General features: G+C 44.9%; 1 protein-coding gene across 2 annotated transcripts in view; it reads left to right on the top strand.

The window, feature by feature from the left end:
* Positions 1–27,709, top strand: part of DPYD (dihydropyrimidine dehydrogenase) — a 3,539,101-nt gene that overhangs the window by 2,590,271 nt on the left and 921,121 nt on the right. For both annotated transcript variants that reach the window (XM_085601856.1, XM_085601855.1), the window contains one exon: positions 7,138–7,221. In XM_085601856.1, coding sequence (XP_085457982.1) covers positions 7,138–7,221 — 84 coding nt within the window. The remainder of the gene's footprint in view (positions 1–7,137; positions 7,222–27,709) is intronic.

Here is a 27,709-nt window from a genome sequence, read left to right as displayed (position 1 = left end):
GTATTATAGAATTGAGTGAAAACATAAAAGTTCAAACTTTCACGTAGGCATCAATACAAAGTCAAATGAAGCAACTGAGTTCAAGGCGGTCATTCAGACCATGGGGCACCATGGAGTTCATTTTGTATATCCAAGATGTTTCTCTTTGGATCAAAAATTTTCGGTTGTCACATCCTTCTCTTAATGGAACTGTCTCACACACTAGGAAGCGTAATTGACTGACATTGTGTTTGTGTTCATTAAAATGTGTTGCTACTGTGGATTTCAGGTTGTTATTGCGAATATTGCTTTGATGTTCGTTTAGTCGTGTTTTCATCTTTCTTTCCGTCTTGCCAATGTACGGAAGACCGCATGGACACTTCAACATGTAGACGACGTTTTTAGAATCACAGGTCGCTGACACAAAAAGTTTGATATTATGGCCCTTGGTTGGATGCTGTATGTTGTTGCCTTTAATGATGTTGTTACAGTTGCCACAGTTATGACAGGGTGTGGTGCCCTTATATTCAGAAATGCACTGTGGGGAGCGTGTTGGTTTTAGTAAGTCCATGAGATTCTTGCTCCTTTCATAGGCGAACAGCGGTTGGTCTGAAAAAATGTGATTGAAGTCATGTTCCATTCGTAACAAGTGCCAATGCCTAAAAGGAATGTCAAGAACAATAAAGTTGGAAAAAAGGTTGAGAAAAAAAAAGGTTGGAAATAAAGTTTGGAAAAAAGATTGAAAAGCAACAAAGGCATTGGCACTTGTTACGAATGGAACATGACTTCAATCACATTTTTTCAGACCAACCGCTGTTCGCCTATGAAAGGAGCAAGAATCTCATGGACTTACTAAAACCAACACGCTCCCCACAGTGCATTTCTGAATATAAGGGCACCACACCCTGTCATAACTGTGGCAACTGTAACAACATCATTAAAGGCAACAACATACAGCATCCAACCAAGGGCCATAATATCAAACTTTTTGTGTCAGCGACCTGTGATTCTAAAAACGTCGTCTACATGTTGAAGTGTCCATGCGGTCTTCCGTACATTGGCAAGACGGAAAGAAAGATGAAAACACGACTAAACGAACATCAAAGCAATATTCGCAATAACAACCTGAAATCCACAGTAGCAACACATTTTAATGAACACAAACACAATGTCAGTCAATTACGCTTCCTAGTGTGTGAGACAGTTCCATTAAGAGAAGGATGTGACAACCGAAAATTTTTGATCCAAAGAGAAACATCTTGGATATACAAAATGAACTCCATGGTGCCCCATGGTCTGAATGACCGCCTTGTACTCAGTTGCTTCATTTGACTTTGTATTGATGCCTACGTGAAAGTTTGAACTTTTATGTTTTCACTCAATTCTATAATACTTTGACTCTTTCCTATTTTTTCCAACATTACTTTTTTTCGACTCATTCTTTTTTTCGTAATTCCATCTCTTAAATTAAGATTTTTGAATCTTTGTTGCTTTTCAATCTTTTTTCCAAACTTTATTTCCAACCTTTTTTTTTCTCAACCTTTTTTCCAACTTTATTGTTCTTGACATTCCTTCCATCCAACATTTGACATCTGACACCTTTTAGCTGCATTTAAACACAGTCACTTTACTAATCTTCCGTTATCAGCTAACACACCCGATTTTCCTTGATTCATTTTTCATCTGTTATATATTCGTTATACTCGTCATTTGACACTATCACAGTAACCAGTACATTCCGCCTCTCAAAGATGGCCGCAGCACTTTGAGTCCTCTTTTTCTGTTAACTATTTACTTCCCTATTTAACATGGCGACCCTCATAACTAACGGCCTTCCGGACCGGCACATTTTCGCTATGCCAGTTTAACCAACGAACCGAGGTAACGTCTCTTTCCAACTTTGGTGTTTGACTTTATTTTCACTCACTATTACCATTACAGCGTCTGAGCTTCCTTCCTATGTGTTGAACCGACTTTAGCATCATATATGTTACAATTTCACTCGCGGTGTTTTTTACTATTAAACTTCACTCGTGCACCATTTCTAAAGTCACCATTAACCAACGAACCGAGGTAACGTCTCTTTCCAACTTTGGTGTTTGACTTTATTTTCACTCACTATTACCAATACAGCGTCTGAGCTTTCTTCCTATGTGTTGAACCGACTTTAGCATCACATATGGTACAATTTCACTCGCGGTGTTTTTTACTATTAAATTTCACTCGTGCACTATTTCTAAAGTCACCACTACTATGCGTTACTTCGTCGTATTTTTCACATTAGGGAACACCTTTGGGTGACTCCTCACAATTGCGTGTTTTCATACTCTGACTCCTCACAATTGCGTGTTTTCATACTCCGACTACTTTTTCAATTTTTGATATCTTGGATGGGACATGTCATACACTCATTTGTATGGTTTGTTAAATTGCATAATTGTTTAAGGGGGTAAGCCACATGATCTCCTATTTTTGTTATAGGATTTCTCCTGATGAAGGGTTTCCACCCGAAATGCATAGAGGATATCCGTTGATACCGTTGTGATACAACACATGAAGTTTACAATATGGCAAACATATTTTCATCATGAATAAATGAACTTTTGATTCAATTTTCGTTTGATAAGACTGGTAACTTTGTTACCCCATAGCGCTGTGCGCACAGAGGGACACCACCCCGGAAGGGGCAGTGCAACTAACATCATTTCCACAGAGAACATCTCAGATTTGCTGTGAGTTGCTGGGACAGCGATCTCTAGATGTTCTACATTTCTAAGGCACCTCCCTGCTGTTTCAACAAACCTACATTTCTTAACTCCAGGTGCTCTGCAATGCCTTCATCTGGTCCAATGAGCAGCGAGAATAAGTGATAAACACTCCAGACAATTGGGTTGTGCATACTTCACCTTATCCATCACTATTAATTGTCCTGTATAGGGTAAATGGTATAATGGCTCAGCAGGAAATAGATAAACTGTGGTGCTTACACTTAGGATTATTCGAAGTTAGGGAACACTCGAACACTCACCCCTGGACCCTGACCCCAATATTTGGAAAATTGGACAATAAGACCACATTTTTTACCAAGCTGTAGAATGTGGTAATTGACCGCCTTAGCTGGAAATACAGAGGCCTCACATGCCCCAAAACATGAGAGGACTGAGCTTCTTAGAGAAGAAAGTATATTTTCAGGCGGGAAATGGAGTTAAGATTTATAGACCAAATGGGCTATAAATAGCATACGCTGTGCTGCAAAACTCCAGCGAATAGTTGAGAAGGTTACAAGATTGTTTTACCAGGATGGTGATGCGGGAGGAACGGGAGGTTGTTGGTTCTGGGTGATGGGAGAAGTTTCTTTTGTTGGCTCTGCCCACCTTAAGATTGTATGGTTGTTAAAATATCAATACAATGATTGAAACTCAAAAACTTTTTTCCATAAAGTAAGGCAGCAATGTCCATATCTCTTCACCAGTGATGTAGAAATGTGCAGGCCCACAATAAATAATCGCAATTTTTGTAGCCTGGCTGGACAACACATGTGAGCATCACCATAGAGGGGTTTTGACCCTACCCACATATTGCGAGCCTGAAGTACATGGTTTGATTGGGCAGACATTGTGTGCTTACAGAAAAAAGCGGTTGCCCTCCACATAACTATGACTATTTTGTTTAGTTATCCAGCTGCCTGACCTGGAATTTTCAGGGGCAGATACATGGCATTATAATGGTAAAAAAGTCGTAGATATAAGCAAAAGAGTCTTAGATAATTAGGTAGTTTATGGTGTTTGTCTTTCTCTAGCAGCCGCAGAGATGGGGAAGGGCAGAAACTGGGAACCTATACCATTCCATATGTTGAAATTCTGTGTGTTTTATTACGATTGTGTCAGAGTGTGAATGCAAGAGTGAGTCAGTGAATGAATGATTGGATGTATAAGTGCAAAAAGTGCAAAAATGAGTACATGTATGATAACCTATTGAATGCCTAACCCAGTCAGTTACACAAGAGGCACTTGCATTCAAAAGCCAGATATATTACCGTTGCCTGTTTCCTGTTTTTCCTACTGTAATCCATTGCTAATTTTGAATGTTTCACAAAGCATAATTGTAGTATAGCGAAAAGACCATTGTGATTTAGTACTTGGTCTTTTCTTTTGTTGAATTGTTTGTTTTTGTCTGACATTTTTAAATACCTTACTTTACCAACTAACTCCATGTCACCAGGACGCTGCGCTCTTGCACTTGGTTTTAGTTTAACAGTTTATTGTATTTTGGAGTTTTAGTCTGGGTTCACTTAGGTTGATCCAATTGAGCTAATATACCAGAAAGCAATGGGTTATTAAAGAAGGAAAACCATGACCGAAGCATTTCCCCCTTTACAGCATGAAGTCCCATGATAGCTTTAAAATTACTGATGGGTGCTCCTTGGCCTGTCTAGATGATTAGGTACGCCATATTGTTGCACATTGCCTTCTACCTAGATTCACACTTTATAATCCCCTTCAGATCATGTTACAAATGCGATTCCTCGTTGGCTGAGAAATGCTCCCAGGCCAGGCAGGAACCAACAATCAAGTCAAGGTACACTAGCAAGAAAAAGGCAATGAATAAAGTATTTGTGCAGCATACAGCAATGCAATGAATACACCACAAAAAGACTCCACACATATTTAGACAAATTGAAAATATTTATCTGAGCAAAATAAGACCAAAGTGACAAAAATCCAATCGGTAGAAGTCGAGATATGAATTTTTAAAGACCAAACCAAAAATAGTGCTTAGAAGTCATTAGTGGTCAAAAGGTTACTTGAGGTTCCAAAGGACCATTACAAATCCAAAGTTCAGGATGACTGCGATGGAGGGCAGGCTTACTGTGCGACCCAGACAGGTCCCACTGAATAAATACCTTGGTTAGAGCAAGTGTCGCGATCAATATCCTACTACGTCATCATTGAGCTGTGCAAAGGAGGTCCCGCGTTGTTGTCGAGCTCCGTTGAAGTGAATGCAATGTGTTGTCATCGAGTCGCACAGAGTGTTGTCATTGAGCCGTGCAGGCTGTGGAATTGCTGTTGTCGAGCAGCCTCTGTGTCAGCACTGAAGAGCGCTGTGATGGAATTTCTCACACAGTCAATGCAAGGCATCAGTTTTAGCAGAAATCAGTTATAGAACCCACTTCTGAGGCCCCAAACTTGGAGGGGGCACCTCAGGCAAGGGTAGGACTCACAGAAGGCAGAGTCCAGCAGCACCAGCAGAACTGTCAGAAGTCCTTTAAATCGCTGAGACTTCAGAAAACAGGAGGCAAGCCAGCAAGCCCTTGGAGATCCATAGACGGAAGGCAGAGTACAACTCTCCATCCAGCAGAGTTGGGGAGCAGCAGGCAGCAAGGGCAAAAAGTAGAAAAGCAGTCCTTCCAGAAAAGCAGTCCAGTTGAGTCCTTTAAGCAGCACAGTAGTCCTTCTGACAGAGGTTCAGTTAAAGATCCAGAAGTGTCTGATTTTAGAGGGTCAGTATCCAGTACGTATACCCAAAAGTTCATTTGACGCACTGGAGACTTCAAAGCAGTTCACTGAAGTGCACGATGATCCCTTTCAACCAAGTCCTGTCTGGCAGGCTAACAAAGGGGCATAAATCAGTGCTTTGTGTGTGGGCAGGACACTACCTATTGAAGTGTTAGCATCAGCCCCTCCCATCCCTTCATGCCCAGTAAGACCAATCGGAATGCAGATGAGCATCACCTTCCTGTGTTTGTGGCTATCTAAAGGAAATGCACAAACTGTAGCTGTCTCCCAACCCATACGAGTATTGGAAACAGGTTGTCAGGCACAAAGAGCAGTAAGTACAGAGAAAGGTCCACTTTCTAAAAGTGACATTTCTAAAAAATTAATGTTAAATGCAACTCTACCAGTAAGGAGGATTTAGCATTACCATTCCAAAGCTATGAAACATGAAAAAGCTATTCCTCTCTGATCAGGAATTACAGTTTAAGGGTTTATTCAGGAATTCCCAATGCTGGCCTATGATAGGGGTAGGCCTTACAGAGGGAAGTGGAGTTGGCCTACCAGCTAGGGCGGTTGACCTCGAATCTGGGGAACCGGGTTCGAGTCTTGGCAATAACGCTGAACATCCTGTGATTCTGGGCAAATCACTTAATCTCCCTGTGCCTAACAAAAATGAATGTGTCCTCATGTAACGCAAATGGTGCTATGTAAAGTGCTCTGATACCCGGTACCGGGTCAAGTTTGCGCTATATAAAACTCTGTAAAAAGAAGAAAAAAAAGTGGTAAATGTAATAGGCTGTTTGTGAATATCAGGACATGCAAAACATACAGGTACATGTCCTACCTTTTACTTACATGGCACCCTGCCCTTAGGGTTACTTTGGGCCTACCTTAGTGGTGGCTTACATATAAGTAATGGGTAGTTCAATGCCTTGCAAGTCATTTTAAATGCCAAGTCGAAGTGGCAGTAAACTGCACACAAAGGCACTGCAGTGGCAGGCCTGAGACAGGTTTGAAAGGCTACTCTGTGGGTAGCACAATCAATGCTGCAGCTCACTAGTAGCATTTGAAGTATAGGTCTTCGGTATTTGGTATATCACTTTACAAGGGTTTTACCGGTACAGCAAATATGCCAATCATGTTTAGGAGAGAAGCACATTCACCTTAGCACTGGTTAGCAGTTGTAAAGTGCTCAGAGTCCTAAGTCCAACAAAAGAATCCATAAAAATGAAAGGCAAAAGGCAAAAATTTGGGGGAAATACCACCCTAAGGCTGACAGGTCTAACACATAGATACATGTTAGATGCGTAACACAAGCTACCACCCTTCTGTAAGGTGACCCATTCAGCTGAAGGTCTATGAATATACATGAGATGGGAAGTCTCAGGGGCCATGCACCACATTCTGCAGAAAGACCCCATTATTTTGATTAACGCCACTGATGCAGCTAAATAGAGTGACAATATATGTTGGCTATCAACGGCAGGTGATTTTCACCAAACCACGTACATGGTATAATTTGGAGAATGATTTTATGATTTCAAGTCAAGTCAAAAGATATGTTTATTTAGACCTTTGGCCTTTAAACAATACAACAATTTTTATCTATTGCATTTTAAAATACATTTTAAAACATTTTTTAAACTTGTAATTTGTTTTTCAGGCTTCTGGAGCGGATGCCTTGGAGTTAAATCTCTCCTGCCCACATGGCATGGGGGAGAGAGGAATGGGCCTGGCTTGCGGGCAGGTATGAATTTTTACCACTTTGTTTTTTTTTGTTTTTTGATACTGCGTCAGCGCATCTGCGAGACCCAGGGCTGACGAGGGAAGAAACGGATTGTGTCTTGAGTTGATTTTTGTATTTTTACTATGTCTTCGTTTGAATATGTAATGCTTCAAAGGAGGAAAGGAGAAAAGCTGATATTGGGCATTTAGTTTTATTGTGGGGAAAATCGGCATTATGCGCTTAACGTGAAACCTTATCATAACTGTGCTGAATGGGCTGAGGCGGAATTAGCTGAATTCTAATGTAATGTTCTTTATTCATTCTCGCTGTTGACACGGGATCCCTGAAGGAAAAGACTGTATAAAATGCTTACTTTTATTGTAATTCTGTGCTAAATGGGGCACAACATAAATTGCATTTTAAATTTTTAGCTCGGGCTTATGATTTCCTAAGTGTGCTTTGGGAGCCACAAAAGAGTTTGATCCTACTCTTTTATTTATATTTAATCAAGTACCAAAATAGCAGCGCTCAGCAGCGCCGCATTGATAGTCATGAGGCCTACACACGCGCATGTTATCTATTTTATTACTATTATTTTATTTTTTTAAGGGAAGGGATATATTTACCGAGCTAAATCAACCCCCAGCGTTTGGGATTTTTCTAAAGCTGTGTATTTCTTTGGAACCTAGTCACTTTGAAAATTCATTTTGAAAAGTATTGATTTATTGATCAATACCCTGCAGATGGTTAACTCTGAACCTGGTGACAGTGGATTACAAAGATAATTCAATGGGTAGCATTACTTTATTGCACTGTAAATCTCATTTCATCTTTCAGTCAGAGTGAGTGAGTGAGAAGCAAACATAGCACACAGAAATCTCTGATGCTTCCTGGCATTCGGTAAAATGTGGACACAAAAGAAACCGGATGAGAATTACAATGATACAAGAGCAAACTTTAGAGAACACTCTCAACATTGCGAAATAAGAATTAGCAAAGCCAAGAGGTCTCTAGACATATTGGCTGTGCTAGTGCTTATTTATATCAGTACTCCATAGCTGCTGGAGTATCACGGCGTAGTCATGTGCATATGTCATGAGACATACACGCACATAAGCGCATATGTCAGCCATCTTGGAATAATTTCTGTTTTTAAGGAAAAACCTGTCATGATGCCCTGGGTGATGTCGCATACATGCGTATGCATCAGAGCACATGAGAACACATGTCGTGATGCAGGCATTTTGTGTCTTTTTTTTATTTATTTTTCCGACTTCCACTTCAGAAGGTTAAAAGTGCACATGAAATATAAAATGCACAAGAGCACTCAAAACAAAAGCGAGTGATCCAGTAGCACTATGCAACTGCCAGGCTCTAGCAAAATAAATAAATATAAACAGGTGCCAGGACGGAGAGAAGCTTGTGAGCACTGGTGAGCAACGGATGAGCAGAGCCCCTCACAGGAGAACGTGCACAGGATCCCTCATGGAGTGAGCGGCGCCTTAGCACTCTTCAAAAGCCGAGCCCTAAGGGGAGGATATACATTTTAAGAAACAAGAATGCGGAGAGGCAACACTTTTTTAGGATGCTTACATCTGCCAGAGGAAGTGGGCGGACACGAACAATGATGAACAACCCTGTTAGCCAATGCCTAACGCCAGCTGAACCACAGTAGCTAATGGCTGATAGGGGGGTGTTCAAACTGCCTTGCTGTATGTGTGTTGGTGCACGATTTTGTGTATTGTGTGTGTTGTGTTGGCTTTTGGTGGCAATAGCTTTCGAAAGTAACCTTCTTGTCTCTGGTTTTTCGGTTTGGCCCCTTTAATCATGTAGATCTGTTCATTGTTTTGCTGCTGGCACCTCTCTGGGCCTTCAGGACATTTTTTCCCATCATGTCTGACCCTCTGTTGGAAAAGGCTTATGATCATTTATTCCCACTAGATTTTTCAATTATTGACTACCAGTTTGAACTTTTACTGTGAGTGTGTCTGACGAGTCTCACTTTCTGTAAATACTGTGGGAATGGACTCAGATTGTTAACCACCAGCGTCACTCTTTTTAGATGAGGCCGCCTCTGCGTAGCTAGGGAAAAAAGGCTGTAGTGTCACACCAATGAACTCAGGGATCTTATTTTGCTGGTCCAACATTGAGTGCATGTTGCATCGTGAGGGTCAAATGGACATTGTTTAGCACCTTCAGAGTCTAATGCCCCCTCATTACTGAGCGGGGGTTCCATTCATGCAGTCATTTCTTTTCTGCCCTGGTTGTACTTCCAGATTTGTAGTTAACTCTGTGCTCTTATATTTTATGTTGACTCTCTTACCTTCTAAGACAAACCACAGTCTCACCCACAAGAGTTGGCCTCTGTAACCAAGCAGACTTGGAACCCATTGTTTGACTGCAGCACAAATTCAGCTGTGCCTGCTATGGAATATTCAAATAGTCAGGAGGACATTCCTGGAAATTTTGTCCATAGAGTTTACACCTTTCCTGCGTATCCCTACCACCTAGTCAGTGTTCACCAGAGATCCAAAAATGGCTAGTCCCAATTTTCTTCTGGGATTTGGATTCTTCCTCTTGGTTACTACTGTAGCTTCAGGCTCTCGGTGAAAGATCCTCAAGAACAGTCTCGCTTGAGCAAGAGCTCCAGCAGGGTCCAGTTCAGCCACATTCAAATAGTCAGCTGCTGGGACCCGTTCCTTGGCCTTCTAGGTCCTGAAGCAACAGTATGCCAGCCAACTAACCCTTGGAGAGCACTTCCACTCCCTGCTTGCAAATAGAAGCCAGGTCACACTTGAGTCTAACCTTCAGGGAGATGCATAGAGCCTCCCTGAACCATAGACCAGAAGAATGCTACCCAAGAAACGATCATCTACAAGGGCAGATGATCTGTGTAATCCTTTGCATGGTGGACAATATTTAGTTTTGTTACATTGTTCCTTGTTTGGAACCTTTCCACCTTTCATTTGCCCATTCCCGGTACCTACTATCAGTCTCTTGCCGTGATGTGATCACATCTCCATCACCTAATAAGTCTGGGTGCTGAAAGACACATGGGCATGCCAGATTTGGGGTTCACCTGCCTTGTAGTGCAGATGTACATCACTCATTTGGCTTACTTGCTAGCCAGATACAGATAGATAGAACAGGGTTTGAGTAGCACTAATGCATGCCCTTATTTCGGTGTGCTCACAAACCAATCATCCTTGTTGGTCAGTTAGTCATTTGCCTGCCATCACTACCAAGACCTGCCTCCTCCAGTTGTAAACCTATTGACCCAGAGCATATCTCTTCCCCCAAGACCCCCACGTAAGAGATGTTCACTTTCAATGGGCCAATAGACTCTTTGTATTGGGTTAGAGAAAAGCCTGAATGCTGCACACTGAGAAACGTGATTCTGCTGTTTTAGGAACCTAAGGTTTCTGGTGTTCACAAAGTGTATTGATCATGAACAGTTCATAGAGATTTACCATGATTTTGTGGTATTTTGATCTTGCATGGTCCTTTTGTTTTTGAAAGATGCAGTATTTGCTATAACTCAGTGGACATTCCATATTGTGTGTAAAGGGTGCACAGTAGTAAATTTGCATGTAGAGAGATCATGTTGCTTTATTTGATTTGAATAGTTTTTATTATTTAACTGCTTTTTTATTGCACACATACATGAAGTGTTATTTAAGTGTTGCTCTTTTACATTAGGTAATAGCTCTGGCAGTGCATTTCTATTGGTATTTCATAAATGTATATCTCAGCACAACCTTCAGACCAACTCTTTTGAGTTAAGAATTGACTGCTATTAAGGAGGCCTAGAGACAAGCTTTCGGGCGCAGAATGGGTAACGATTCTGCAGGTTAGTGGGAAATGCTCTATTACTTACCGGTAATCTTCATTACTCCGGGTCCCGTAGTTTTCGTCCCATTCATTGACAAAGTTGAGATAACCATCTCCTGACAGAAAGAAAGACCAGAGGAATGCTGGGACCCTAATACTGCCCCACCCACCGGGAGTACATAAGCAGTACTTCCCAGCATCCCACCTGTACAACCAAGTCCACACAGGCAGGCCTGCCGCCCTGGAGGGAGGGGCGTATGAATGGGACGAGGACAATTGGACCCGGACTAATGAAGATTACCGGTAAGTAATAGAGCATTACCCCCAGGTCCCTTATGTCCTCTTCCCATTCATTGACAAAGTGGAGAATACCAAAGCAGAAACCCAGCCTTCCGAACCAGCAAGCACACCCAGGAAAGCCCACCAAGGCAGCACCCAGAGGGAGCAAAAAAAGGGGGGAACTGCAGGAGGCAACCGGCCAGTAATTCAGAACCCGCCAGAAAGGGACACAACCAAGGACCGGAAACCAAGCCAAGGAGAACAGAAGGCCACAGCCCCAACAAGGAGGCAGCCAACCAGAAAAACTGGAAGCAGCCCAGGCCCCAGGAAAGAACGACCAGCACCACCAGGGCCACCAACGATAACCACCAAGCACCCAGCCCAGAAGGAGAAGCCACAGCGAGATCCCAGGAGCAGGCAAAGCCACAAAAAGCCGGGGCAAACAGGAACGGACACCCAGGAACCCGGCCGCACAATGCCCAAAGAGCCAGCAGGATCAAAGCGCCACAAGGAGAAGGCCACAAACCGAACCAGGGCCCGACACCAAACCACAGAAGGAGCAGCAGAAAAACCCCGGGGCGCACAGCACCCCCGACCAGGAGCCAACCAGGCCCGACCCCACCCAACACTGGAGAGAACAGCTGAGCGGGAGATGGCAGGGACAAAAAGATCACAGGCCAAGAAAACAGCTGGAAGCCAGGGCCGAAGACAAGCAAACCGCCGAAGCAGGAGGACCCCGACCCAACTCGCATCCAGAAGAAGCCACGCAGAGCACAAGCCGAAGCACAGGGCAGGAGGCAGACAGAGACCCACAGCACACAACCGCCGGACCACACAGCGACCCGGACGAAAACAAACAGAGGCAACCACCCATGCGGAAACCGGAGGAAGCAAAGGAGCCAGAGGCACAAGCAGCACCAGACCCCAGACAACCAGCAGCAAGGAGGGCAGAGCCCTACAGAAGCAGACAAACACCACAGAACCACACCCCCACAGGGGAGGGGAGGAGGGAAGGGGGACATGCCAAAGACCAGAACACACCAGGAACAGCACCCGGGAGAGCCAGGGAAGACAGGAGCGGGCAGAACACCAGCACCAGGTAAGACAGAGGACGCCAGGCAAAACACATCCCAGAGCCGGCACAGAAGACACAGAGCAGCCAGCAAGACCAAGAAGGCACAGCTGGAGCCACACCGAAGCAGCAGCAAGCTGGCAGAGCAGGGGCAAACGGAGGCAACCCCGGACACGCCAACCCAGAACATCAGGACCCACACAGGCCCGAAACGCAAGACGCAGCCCAGCGGCAAACAGGGCAGAGAGTCCCCAGCCACAAGAAAGGCCAACAAAGGAGGAGCACCGGGGCAATGGGGGGGGGCCCCAAAGCCCAACCACAGCCAAGGAAAACCCAGCAGAACCAGGCAGAAAAAACGCGGGCATCCAACCAGAGGCAAAGCAAGCCCGGGAAGAGAACAGCCAGCAGGAGTAGGCCTAGAAGGGCACACAAGGGCACGGCTGACACCACCTGGGCGCCCCGCCCAAACAACCAGAGCGCACAGGCAGTGCCGAAGAAGGTGACCAACAGGTGCCGAAAAACCCCACAGGAGTAGGGAAGCCCAAGGGGCCTCCCACCCAGGCACCAGGCAGGCCCAGACCCTGCCACTAACAGAGACCAGAGGAGACCAGGAGCCCACAGGGAGCAACCGCACCAGGAACACAGGTGGACCCCCAACAAGGAGAACCGCAGCGACATGAACCCCGGACCACCAGGGAAAGGGAAACCAAAGCAGCAAACCACCACACGGAACGCACGCCAGGGGGAGAATGGGCGAAAGAACAACGCCCCCCCAGCCCAAGGCATGCCACCACGCCAGGGCAGGAGGACAACCAACCCGGGCGCCAGGCACACTGGGGACAGAAAACCCAACCCACAGCCAGGCCGTGAGAGGGCCGAGGCAACAAGGCCCTCAACGGACCACCAGAAGCAGACCCCAATCTGCACCACACACCAAAGGAAGAGCAGGAGCCCAACCACACCAGCCAGAAAAAGCCACAGCACCAGGCAGCCAAGCACCGACCAGGCAGGACCCCACCAAACCCCGAGGCCATACAAGGCCAGGAGCAGGCAGGGAAGACTGGAGGCCACACAAGAAACCCCGGCCACCGACAGCCACAACCGGTCCCAAGGACACAACTGGCAAAAGGAAGTGCACAGATCGGGAACGGGACCAGAAGAGGACCGGAGCTGCACACCAGCCCCAGCCGAGAAACAGGAGGAGACAGACAGCAGGCAGAAACAACCAGCGCACAGGGGGCAGAAGAAGGAGCAGCCACCAACCGAGCAGCACCGCCAGCAAAACCTGGAGAAAGGCAAACGCAGATCCAAGGAGAAGGGCACGGCCAGGACCCACCGAAGCAAGCCAAAGGCCGGGAGTAAACCAGAAAAACAGGCGGAGACCCACTGTCCCTGGCAAGCATAGGCGGAGACCCAAGCAAGGATGAAACAGGCCCAACCCAGAGAACAGAGAAGGACGGGGCGACAGGGCCCCAGGCCGCAGCAGCAGCAGGGGAACACAAGGACCAATCCAAGAAACCAGGAGCAGCACAGTGAAAGCGCCAGAGCAACCCCAGCTCAGAAGAGGCAAGCTGCCGGACACAGCACCAGCCAGTCCACATGAAAGAGCCCAAAGGCAGAGGACAAGTTCCACTCGTAGGAGGCCCTGGGACAAAAACAGGCAGCCCCACAACACACGATGGAAGAAAGGGGTGCCGCGCACCCCGGAACCCCAGGCCAAACCCCTGCATCCCCAGGCCAAACACGACCCAAACCAGGAGCACACATAGGGCGCAGCAGGGGAAGCACGCAGCATCTGAGGCCGCGAAACTGCACAGGCCCCAGGACCAGCCGCCAGAGTGAGGACCCGGACAACAGCCCACCACAGGAACAGCGGCACAAAAGAAGGAGCAGCCCGAACCCCCAAACGAGGATCAGACAGGCCAAACACTGCGACACACGAACCGAGAGAACGCACAGCACCGGGAAGGTGGAGGCCCCCGAGAGCAGACCGAGCAGGAGCCGTCAGGCTGGAAAGACTGCAGGACGAGAGCAGGGGCGGACAAGGTGGAACAGACTCAGGCACCGAACACAGAACCAACGAGCAAGAGGCAGAGACTCAACCACCAGGCCACAGCGACCCAGAAGCAAAAGGGCTGAAGGGCGAAGGCCCAAGCAGCAAAACTGCACGAGCACAGCCAGCTCAGGAACGAAGCAGGCAGCGCCCAGCAGGACAAACCAACGCCCACGACCCCTCGTAAGAAATGTACCATGACAACACTTCCAATGGAGCACACAGACCCCGTCGAAAGACCAGGGATCAAGCACCCAATCCACAGAGTAGGAGTCCAAGACCATAACCAATAGGCCAGAGTGACCCCACAAGGGGCGAGTACATTAAGCAAAATGAGCCCCAGAAGCACAAGCAGCGTGTGGAAAGAGATGCAGAGCAACACAGAGGTAGCCCGACATGCAGGGAGAAAATACTGCCCCGGAAGCCGCCCAGAAGCACAGGACCCGAGGCGCGAACCCACGGCACCCAGCACCAAGGCCGGCAGGTGAGCCGAGAGCCCCATCCACACCCCAGCAGTCAAGGCAGCGCTGAAGGACTGCGGATCCACGGGGCAGAGTGGGCGAAGGTATCGCCACCAAGCCCCAACCGAGTGCCGTGACAACACACACGCACCAAGCACCGGCATGCGAGGCACCTGGCCAGCGCTGAAGGCAGTGAGGACCCACCGAGGCAGGCCAGGCCAACAAAGCACCTCTGAGCACCTCAGAACGGAGCGCACAGCACCCGCAGGAACCCAGGAGTGCATGAAACGCGCCATCCAACCACGGACCCCGCTCCATGCCACCCCAAACCTAGGTTCAGCAGGAGTCAAGGAACAAAAGGGCATCTGCAAAAAACAAAGGCAGTGGCGCACAACACAGCAACAGCAGGAAACAAGCTGCACCGGAGAGACTCAGCCATTTCCCAGGCAAGATAAAGGCACATCAGACACACACACACCTGCTGGGAGAGAGGGAAAGAAACGCTACACGGAACTTACCCGGAAAGGGGCCTGGAACACCACCAACAGCAAGGCCCCCACTCCAACAGCGGGAAGGCCAGGAACCAGTAGCGGTCCGTGGAGGGAGTTCCGTGGGGCGGTGTGGCGGGGCGGGGGAGGGGCAGGGTGGGGGAATGTAAACACCGGAATATGGATGAACGGAGGTAAGTACACATTTAAATAAATAAAACGAATTCCTTAGCGCACGCTGCATCGCAAAATGCGATGCAGCGCGCTCAACGAAATTAGTTTTATTTATTTAAATGTGTACTTACCTCCGTTCATCCATATTCCGGTGTTTACATTCCCCCACCCTGCCCCTCCCCTGCCCCGCCTCACTGCCCCACGGAACTCCCTCCACGGACCGCTACTGCCAGGAACAGTGCAAACGCGGCGTGTCTTCCACCCGGCCTGGCCTCAGGAGGACACGCACACGACCCGGAAGCACCCGGGAGGTCACGCACCAGCTGCAAAGGGCCGGCCGGCCAGGCAGCTCACTGGCCACGAACAGTCCTGTCACCCAGCAAGCCCCGCAGGCCAGAAGACAGACCAGGAAACCCCGTGCCCGCATACCACTCTAGCCCAGCAGTAGCAGCACCAGCACACCACGTCCATTCTGTTGAAAGACAGAAAAAAAGAACCGGCGGGATGCTGGGTAAGTACTGCTTATGTACTCCCGGTGGGAGGTGCAGTATTAGGCTCCCAGCATTCCTCTGGTTTTTATGTCAGGAGATGGTTATCTCCACTTTGTCAATGAATGGGACAAGGACATAAGGGACCTGGGGGTAATATCTCAAATCTTACTCTTATTGCTAGGTTGTCCCGCAACCACAAGGATAGGAGAGAAAGTCAAGCACTTTACAAAGAAATAGAAAAAGGAAATAATTACATTGCTACCTACATCACAAGAATTTTTGCTCAGGGTACTATCTACGGTAAAAATCTATGGAGCTATGACATATAATGATTAAAATTATGTCAACCTGGGAAACACGCCTAGACGAACATGACTCTACTCTACTCTTTTTTGAGGAATAGCCCTTTGCTTCCAAGGGAGTCATCGAGCTAAAAAGCATACGCTACTGCTACACTACATTCCTATAGCACCTTATAGCACCTTATTCCGTAACTGGTCGAGAAGTATGAGTATGACTTCAGGCAAGACATTTCGTTTGGTGTGTTTGGCCTTTTTCTCAAGAAGTATTCTAGCCTTGTGTAGACAATAAATATACGCATTGCCATATTATTGTTCAAAATCCTTCATCCTACTGAGCTCATTAACGGTACTAATATTGTATGTACCACAATATTGTTTCTACGTAAATCATTTCTTGTTGAAATGCTGGGTAACTGAGAATAAACTAAGGAAGAGAGGGCCAGAACAACAGTAAACTGCCATTTCTTACAATTGAATGGGTGAAAAAATCATGTTTATTAAGCTTTAAATGTGTGGCATTCGCAATTTTCACATCAGTCCCTAAATTTCTGCTTTGATCTCAAACACTGTTTGAATGCAATTATCTTGAAAATATTCTTATTTTCAAGCTTTAGAATCTTGCAGTTGTTAAGAGTACCTCAAGGCTTCTCATTCAAGCAGTAGTCCCCCAGCACCGTATTCTTTGTAAAAGAGTCAAATACCATAAGCTTTAAAGCAGATCTTTAAGCTTTTGTTTCATTATAGATTAAACGATGCTCTGCAGGATCAGAACACAATGTTCACGTTTTGGCATTTGGGTTTTGATATAAATCAATCCTTTTTAACATTTTAGGGACTCTTTGCTAACAAATCCTTATTTAATATCTACTCTCCGTCCTATGGTCTGTGGCAGTATTCTTGTTTCTATAGGCCTGTTCAAACACCACATTTTGTTGTTGTTTTTATGAAGACATAAATTTTGATTTGACTACAAAAACCACTGTCTCATATTTTATTACATTTTCCTTTTCTACTTCGATTAATGCAGACACTGCTATATGATTAATTGGTTTGGTGGATTTACATGTTCTCCAAATGATTTTTTTTATTTCGTTTGGCAGAAAGCGTGAAGGCGAGGTCCTGCCTTCCATCTTCGATCACATTTTTACTTAGAAAATATAGAAATATTCCAAATCTGGAAATGCATTGGCTTTAAAAATATACGTCAGCGGTTTTGCCTTTATAAATGCAATATGGAATTGTCATTTTGTTTGTTCCCGACCAGTAATTGTCACATACTTTGTTTCTAATCTTTTCACGTATTTATTTATTTAGTTATTTAAATATACATGTATATATACACTCATTTATGTATGCTCTTTTTTTGTTCGATGTTCAATGCACTTCTCCTGACATCCAATCTACCTTTTATTGAGTAGTGCACAGGGAGAGATCGAAAGACACTTGAAGTGAGCAACATTGGAGGGGGAGCAGCTAGTTTGTGTCAGGTCTAATACTACATGTTTTTAGCTCCCTCGATACTTCCAGGATTTGATGAGGAAGTGGAAGAGAGCTTCACAGATAGCGTCCTTGTGAGTAAGCACCTCACCAGGTGGAGATATGGTTTGTCAGAGAAGGCCAGAGGGACTTGTCAAGTCAAATACGAAATGGGAACTTTTAGCATGTGTTTTGGCTGTTTTCAATTTGCTTTATGGCTTCGAGTCCACAGAGATGCCTTGCAGTTTTTTGATGAAGGGTAAGACGACTAATGCATGGACTTCTCATAACGATCCATTGGAAGAAGGGGTTATTTCAATGCTTCTTCATGGCTTGTCAAAGAAAAGTGCATCAGTGTATTCACAAGACACCAAGGGCATGCCTTTGCTAAAGCACCAGCTATGTATGCAACCCTTACAGCAATATTACCTTTGCATCAATAAAACCTTCCCTTGAAGTTGGGTATGGCCTTCACCTTGCTCTAATTGCTGATTAAAGTAAGAAGAGTAAATCTTCCAGGATAAGATAATGTCAGACTTAATGTAAAGTAAATGTTTTGCTATGTGAAATGTTTACGTTGTCGATGTTACCGTCAACCTTCATGTGGTAACAAAGTTTGAGTCACTTAGGATGTGCACAAATAATACAATGTAGATATTGCAGAGGATCAGTCGTAGGTGCATTCTGCATGGCACTTCAATGATAGTTGGTGGTAGTCGATTAGTCAATAAGGTGGACCATAGTTTAACCCGGCATGCTCCCTTTTTGCAGAAAGTCGATAAAGCATTGCTACATATTTGGGTAAACAAAAGGCTGTTGAAGTAGTATATTGTATCCAGTGGCATCAAATGGTGCTGAGAGGTCAGGAGTGGTCGACCACTTTGGAGAGTGGCTTGCAGCCTGTCTGTGGCAACAAGATGATTACTGACCCGGATATTTTGTTTCAGGGAAAGGGGAGTTGACATATTGCAATGATTTATGAGACCTTCACCATATAGGCATTTCAAATAGCCATGCAAATGTTTCTCGCTCAGTTGTTTTTTACCTGCATGAAGGTGAATATTGTCTTTGAGCTTCAAGTGACTTCCAAAAAGGTGTCCTAAGACTGAATTAAAAACATGGGGTGAAAGTGGAAACATGAGCTTTGCTACCAGTAACTAGTGTTAGGTCAATAGCTTGTCATCCATCTCTGGTGCATAAACTGGTGATGTTTCCTTTGACAAGCCTCGGATAAGAAATGAAAGAACATGCTCCTAAAATAAACAGTTATGAGAAATGCATTGGCAGCAGTAGTTCTGAAAATATTACTAAAGATTGAAAAACATACACCTTGAAGTACCATTATGCTTCCTATATTTGCTACCCAGCGGATTTTGAAGTTCTGCTGTGTTAGTGGTAGCACTATCTATTAGTGTAACAGAGTAACTTTATAGTACATAGTTGTTCACAGCAGCACTTCATTACATTTTGCCCATTTTTCTATTCTTCTCACTGTGTCACTGAAAGGAAGTGCAAAGATGGTGAGTGCTTGAGCACAACTTTATTCAACCCCGTCCGGCAGCAACTGCGTATCCCTGCTCCCCTGCACCATTCCACACATGGAACAGTGTTCCACACATGGAACTATCAACCAACATTCCAGCCCAACACACCCCCTTCCTGCCGACAAAATCACAAAAAAACAATAAAATCTTAATGACTGAAATGCATAAGAAGAGACTTTGGGGCACATGCATCAAGCTTTTTCCACTTCGCAAATGGGCCGATTTGCCTTTTCCTATGCATATAGGTTTTGGCATTCGCAATTTAGGTAATCACATTTATTTGTGATTACCTAAATTGTGAATGCATTTAGGGAAACTCAATTTGCAATACCCTAACGCCTATGCATGTAGTCTTTCCTAAAGGTGAACTGTGCATTTAGGAAACGCTAACTTCAAGTTGATGGTAATTTGTGCTTGCTTTGAAACATGCACAAAAATGCATTTTTCAAAGTGCCATGTAGCTCATACATGCCCTTTGAGCATGTGTGTGCTTTACATGTGCACACATGCCTTTTATTGCTTGGTATTTTAGGGGTACCTTAGGCCCCCGGGCACCATTGGATTTGCATTCGCTATTTGTGATTACCAATTTGGTAATCGCAATGATCGAATGCAATACCATTCATTCCTATGGGCCTTAAGGCCCATAGGAATGAATGGAGTCACATGACCTAATAGCGATTCGCAATTTCCGAATCGATAATAGGTAATGTTAAGGAATCGCAAATTATTTTGCGATTTCTACATACATAGCATTTTGCGATTCCCAAATAGCGAATCGGTAAAATTCGCTATTTGGGAATCGCAAAATACAGGTTTGATGCATGTACCCCTAAGAGAACTATACAGGTGAATGAATGTGACCACAGCAGATGTCTAAGAAGAAAACAGTGAAAGGCAATGTAGTGACCAGAAAGATACAGATAAGAAAATAGTGAATCAAAACATTTCATAATCACTAAACTTTGTGGGACGTGTCCTAGCCCTGACAGATGCTCTGAAAGGAAATACCCTCCCACTGTCAGATGCACTAAATTCAAGGCTTCTGCTGGTCGGAGTAGGCCTTGAAGGATTTGACGTGACTCTGTCATATACTTACTCTGCAGGACACCCATTGGCCTGCGTAGACTCCACATTGGGCTGAGCAGAATCAACATGCACACCCATCTTCCTTCTAACATATTCTGGCTTATATTTGGATGCAATAGAAATAAAACATTTGTTCCATGTCTTCCCATTTTCCAGTATCACTACCTGCTCCTTCACCTTCTTAACCCGAATAAGTGCAGAAAAACATGACAAACCCTTGCGGACAAAACCCAGGCTTTTAACTCTCACCCAGTCTCCCACCTGGACCGTAGGGACCTGATGATGTTTATTCATAGAACCATACTTCTCCTGAACAGCGACTCTCACATCAGCCACCTTTGCCAACCTTGCTACATCAATGGTTTTCCTTTCCATCCATTCTTTATTGAGTTTGGACCCCTCTATCATCCCCCTTAACAAAGTAATAGGAGATATTCCAGTACTTATATGAGGGATAGTTATCATTGCCCACAACATATCATTCATTGCCTACTTCCAATGTAACCCATTAATGAGTGCAAGTTGCAATTGCTCCTTAATGCAGTGGTTTACTCTTTCTAAAAGACCATTGCTGTGAGGATAATAGAGGGAAGTTAGAGTATGCTTTATGCCAGAATTATCAAGAAAATTCTCCATTTCTCTAGATGTTAACTGGGTCCCATTGTCAGTGACCAATTCCTCAGGAAACCCTTCCCTAGAAAATGCCTCCTTGAAGAACCTGATGATGGCATCTGAGTTCATACTGGCCATGAATTTCACCTTGGGCCATTTTGACATATAGTCTATCATGACCAATGCATACTTGGGTGTAATACCCCCAACACCAAAGAGGAGGCCACCAACATCAAACACCACTTTACTCCATGGTGTATTCTTAACCATAATGGGGTTGACAGGAGATGGGCAAGTCACTTGTGATTTGTCCCTGAGGGCACACGTACAACAATTCCTAACATAATGTTCCATCGCCCTGTCCACACCAGGCCACCGGAAATCTTCCCTTATCCTTCTTTTCATGGCCTGGATTCCAAGATGCCCTTCGTGAGCTAAAACTAGAACTCTCTCCCGAAGGCAATCTGGGACAACCAATTGCCAACTCCTGTGCAAAATGTTCCCCACAATGGATAGTTCCGTCTCTATTCTACTGAAAGGAACCAATGCTTCAGAGGTATTTCTGACTGCAGGCCAACCATTCACCACACATATCACCACAACCTGACGGATTCCATAGTTTGATACAGCATCTAACCAATCTTGCTCAGACAAGGCACCTTTTGTGGTGTCACCCATCAAACTCACCGCACACCACACACAATTTCCAATTCATCAGTATCCTCTTGGTCCTCATTGTTGCCTTCCAACAGCAACCTTGAGAGTAAATCGGCAACATCGTTTTTCGCACCAGGCACGTACTCCAACCTATACTGATATTCTTGTAGTCTATTTTGCTATTTGGCAATGCGCGGGGTTATTCTTCCCCCGCCCTTGGTGGTGAACAGGTCTAACAGAGGTTTGTGGTCAGTTCTCAAGATACATTCTTTTTCCCATGCAAACATTTTGAAATACTGAAACCCCACCTCATGGCCAGTGATTCTTTCTCTATTGTGAAGTAAGATGATTCTGTGCTACGCAATGTCCTGGATGTGAATGCAATAGTCTCTTCCTTCCCATGAGCTAGCGTCAGTGGTTATGATGCACGAGTCATTGATATCCAACATTTTAAGTGGACAAGCACTTACAATTTCTTTTTTGATAGATTCAAAGTCCTTATCACAATAATCATCCACACGTACTTCATATTTTTATTTAGGAGGTTGCATAAACTACTGGTTTTGTCAGAGAACTTTCTGACGAATTTGGAGTAATACTCCACCAGTCCAGGAAATGAACAAAGCTGGTCTTTATTTTTGGGGTTTGGTGCACATTGAATGGCATCAAGAATTATTTATTTTGGGCACAATTCCCTTCCCGGATACATGAAGACCCAAGTAATCAACACCTTCTTGAGCAAATTTACATTTCTCCTTTCTTAGGGTCAACCCTCATCCCTTGATGATGTTGAGAACTGTCCTCACTCTGCCGTCATGTTCTGCCATAGATACTCCCAAAATTAAGATGTAATCCTGGAAGAACATTACACCATTGATGATATTGAACAGATTATTCATCAACGCTGCAATACAGCTGATGCCGATGCTTACCCGAACGGCATTCGGATACCCAAAATTCCCTTTCAGGCACAACAAATGACATCAGTTGCCTAGAGTCTCTACTTAACTCAATCTGGTGGTACGCTGAATATACATCCAGAGAGGTTAAGTATTTGGCCTTGTCCAAAGTCGATAACATTTCATTTATGTTGGGCAATGGCTGAGGATCTACCCAGATATTAGAATTGAGATCCCTGAGATCCACACAAAGTCTCATCAACTTGTCTGTCTTACGTGCCAGTAAAATGGGTGCCAACCATTCTGCATCTTCAATGGGTTCTATTAAACTAGCGGAACACAATTTATCTACTTCAATTTTTAACTCACCATGTAGGCATAGTGGCACCTTGCGCACCTTGTGAGCTACAACGTTTGTGTTGTGTTTGAAGATTATACGGTGTTGAAAACCCTTGACTTCCCCCAGCTGTTCACAAAAAAGTCTTAGGGTAATTACTGGCCCTTTCTTCAGTTCCAATTTGATTAACTGGATTGGAATAATCAGAATTTGCTAATGGGTTGTTTTTAAACATATTCAAATATTGTTTAGACAGTACCATTTCGTGATGATGGGGGTCTAAAATAATCTCTAACTCACCTTGTTCAACCCAACCCAACAAATTAGCACCATCCTTGATGATGTATACTGGTCCCACAGAATGTTTACTGTTAAATTGTAAATTAGCATAAACTTTTCCCACAACCTTCACCCTCTTGCCCCATAAGCAAAAACTCTAAAGCCAGATTCATGCACAAAAGTATTATCAAATTCACCAAAATCCTTTTCCTTCAACAAATTGAAAGGAGAACCAGAATCTGCCAAGAATCTTATATCTCTCCTGTTCACAGAGATCGTGCAAGATGAAGGCTTTATTTTGCATAAACCTGCCATGGACGGTACCACTATACTCTACCCTTGGTCTTTTGAGGACAGCATTAGTGTTATTATCCACGTCCAAATCGCAGAAATCTTCCTCAATGTTCTTGACTGACTGTGAGGGAACAGAAAGTTCACCAATATTAGCTCTGCACACGCGTGCAAAGTGACCTTTTTTCCCCACACTGAAAACACTTTTGGTTGAGTGCTGGGCAAAATCTGGCATTGCCCAGATGGGACCTGCTTCCACAATGGAAACATGTGTGTTCACTCTTTTCTGCCTTCTCATTCTTGAGTTTCGGTGATTGTCCTTCGCTACTCTGAGAAAAACCTGTGCTGGTCCTTTTGCTGACTTGTTTGACATTGGATCTGCCATTAAGATGTTTCACTTTCACGGGTTTGGTACACTTGTTCATTTCCTTCATGCTGACTTGTGAATGTTCAATACTCCTTGCTAACTTTAAAGCCAATTCCAAATCAGGGCCTTAAGTTGATAAGAGTTTCTATTGAACTTTCCTATTATTAGCTCTTTCTTCCAATTGGTCCCTGATAATTTCATCACTGAATCCTCTACAGATGCACGTAGCATCCAACGTTCTGAGACTTGCAACAAATTCGTCAATAGATTTGCCTGGAAGTTGGGAACGTTGAAGAAATGTGTGGCTTTCAAGAATGGTGTTTCTCTTTGGATTGAAACGCTTGTCTAAGGTACTAATAATGGAGGTATACTCATCAATTGCAGTTGAGGTCTTCTCCGCCCAACATAAACACACTTACAGTTTCCAATGGTAAGGTTTTCTAAATGTTCTGACCTTAGGTACCAAAATTGTAAACTAAAAGACCTTTTTTTTCTTAGAGGTGAAGGCATCACCATCAATTTCTCCAAAATAAGCCTCAAAGTTTTCCTTCCATTGTTGCCACTTTAATGGGGGAGTACCTGGAACTTGTAGAAAAGGTGCTGGTCCCACAATTCTCTCCATGAGAGTTTGATAGAGAAATTATTAGGAAGACCACAACAAAATCAGTTGCATGAAATCAATGCAGGTACACAGATAGCTCATTAAAAATTCACTTTATTTTTCATTTATTTTTTTTAAACTACAAGAAAAAATTATATTATTTTTGTGTGTTTCTTTCCCTCCTGTTGATGTAACTTTACACAACTGCAGGCAGAATGCAAGTGAATTTCACAAAATATACTTTAAAGGTGTTCCTGTCACCGATTATAATGCAGACAAATGGCTAAAAAACGGGTGATTGGATCTCACCCAATATGGCCGACACGTTCAACACACGATGCGTGTGTTTTCTACAAGAAAGAGGGCTTGTACTGCTGGCAACAACTTGCCCAAACTTGCAAGATGGCCACCGGACATGCACAGTCCTGGTTCTATGTCCAGAAAGGCCAGACTTCCACAGTAAACTTTAGCAGGGAAACCTCTTCCAGGTCCTCCACGTGCAGGATTACAAGTATAGTTGCCAGTGAGCATGCGCAGCAACTACTGAAGCCAGTGCAGCCTTCCTTTGTCCTGACTGGTTTGGGAGTTCACGAAGAAATGGTAGGATGGCTGCCTAATTCCCCTGGGGCCCAACTCACCCACAGTACTCCCGATGTGATGAGGGCAGCCTCCGTGTCCCTGCAGATCCACTCTATCATGGCCAAAGGCAGCAACAGCAGCGATACTCACACAGCACGGTGGCTTCCCTGATGATGGGGCCCCACTGGGGGGTTCAAATATAAATGTAGAGAGGGTGCCACTGAATAGCTCTTTTCCCCTCAGGCACCGTACGTCAAGGTCCCCTCACTGAAGGGGGTCTGAACTGCAAACAAAGGCTCTGCTGGGCCACAGCGCTCATGCACAAGGAGTAAGGATTTCTACACGTGCTCAGTTTACCAGAAATTAGTTGCACAACATGTGCTTTTTCAGGAGCCCAGTGGAGCACTGACTATGCGCCAGGTTGTAGGTTAAAAGAAAGCGCTCCCCAAGCACTAGCTTTGTAATTAAAGTGAAAGTTGAAAGCACCCACCATGCGCTGGAGGACTACCAGGGCCAGACTCAGAGGAACACATGCTATTCTGGGCCAGCCCAGTCCCAGGAGAACAATTGGGAGGGACATAAAGTGGACAACAGCAGACAGGCAGATCAGCACAACAAAACCAGTAGTTCTAAAGGCGATCTCTCCTGGCAGCACCATTGTGCCTTGGCAGAACAGAGTCAGGGAGCAGCTTGGAGCAGAGCAAAGCAGAAAAGCAAACCAGTGAGTCCTTTAGGCCACTCAGCAAGTAGCAGGAAACAGGGCTACAGCAGAAGAGCAGTCCAGATGAGTCCTTTGAACAGCTCAGCAGTTCTTCTGACAGTGGTTCAGTTTCAGTTCCAACAGTGCTCCTAAAACATGGGGTAAGAGCCCCTGTACTCTACTGAAATTATCTTTGTTCAAGGGATGACTTCAACAGAAACCTAGAAGTGCACAACAATCCCTTTCAACCTAGCCTTGGGAGGAGACATCAGTAGGGGGTAAATCAGCCATTTGTGTGATGACAGGACACAACCTATACAAATGTAAAGTGTGAACACCCTTTCTATCTTCCAGCCTAGAAATACCATTAGTGTGCTGATGAATGCAGATGTAATGCTGTCACACCCAACCCTTCCTGTGTGATGGTTGTCTGGAAAGTATGCACCAAAGTGTAGCTGTCACCCGAGCGCCATTCACATACTGGCTTGGAGGCGCTTCCTGCTGAGGTGAGCTAAAGCGGAGAGCATTGCGTTACATCGAGAAGACACAGTGGGCATTCATAAGAGCCAAATTGCTACTAACTTGGATGCTATTCTAAGTGAGCTGCAAACCACTTATAACACTGAGGTAGACACGCAGACCCCAAATGACAGCAACACCCCTGAGCACACACTAAGGGGATATAGGCCCTGATGCAGATGCAATTAAGGGTCCATGGCTGGTGGGCACGCTCATGAATTGCTTGAAACAGGTTTCTGGGCATTTACCAAATGATCCAACAAACAAAAAGCAGAGGAGATACATTGATGTGGGGAACCAGGAAGCGCTGCAGTTAGACACACAACTACCTGTTTTGTTTTTACTTTGTCCCGTTTCATTCCAGCCAGCACTTACTGAGAAACCAAATGGGGTGCACTTGGGTACTAAGTAACTGCAAATAGCACTAGAAGTCAACATGTGAGGCGTATATAAGTTTAGTATGTGCACATGATTGTCATCACTAGGGACGCAGATCAGACATGGCCTGTGTAGGTAAGAGCTGTGGAGCAGTGAGGCCGAGGGGGGGGGGGGTGGATTTCGACGGACGATGATGAGGGAAAATTAAATAAATAATTATTTTCCCCTTATTATCGTCCGTCGAAATCCCCCCCACCCGGCCCCACTGCCCTTACCTGCATGGGCCGCAGCTGACGCAGATACGTCCAGGTCGCCTCTGTTCTAATATATATCATCTACTAACTAGCCAGCTAATAATGGCTAAAACAGAATGTGGTTTACACAGTATATGTCTGTGTTGTGAACTGAAAATAAATCAAAACAGATTCAAACATAACCAAGTGCAGCTGTCACCCAGCCATAGACATGTATTGACGCCAAGCTGCAAAGCAAAAAGGGTCATAAGCAAAGAAAAATACTCACTTTCTACAAGTGGCAGTTCTAAAACAGTAATGTAAAATCCAACTACACCAGTAAACATGATTTGTCAACCTCATACCAAACATGGCAACACTACTCCTTTCAGATCAAAAATTACCACTAAAACATATATAAGAGAATTACCAGTGCTAGCCTATGAGAGGAGTAGGCCTCGTGGCAGTGAGAAATCAATTATGCTGTTTGTCACTACCAGGACATGTTACCCAATAAAGGCACATGTCCTACCTTTTACTTACACAGCACCCTGCCCATAGTGCTACCTAGGGCTTACCTTAGGGGTGACCTATGTGTAATAATAGGGGAGTTTTAGGCTTGGCAAGTAGTTTTAAAGGCCTAGTCAAATTGAGAGTAAATTGCGCACGCAGGTCCTGCAGTGGCAGGCCTGAGACAGGTCTGAAAGGCCAGGTCAGTGGGTGGCACAAGCAGTGCTGCAGGCCCACTATTGGCATTTAACTTACAGGCCCTGGGTATATGGAATACCACTGTACAA

The sequence above is a fragment of the Triturus cristatus genome, chromosome 4_2 (assembly GCF_964204655.1).
Source record: "Triturus cristatus chromosome 4_2, aTriCri1.1, whole genome shotgun sequence".
Taxonomy (NCBI): domain Eukaryota; kingdom Metazoa; phylum Chordata; class Amphibia; order Caudata; family Salamandridae; genus Triturus; species Triturus cristatus.
The sequence above is the reverse complement of the archived record's forward strand: the minus strand, read 5'-3'. Positions and strand labels throughout refer to the sequence as shown.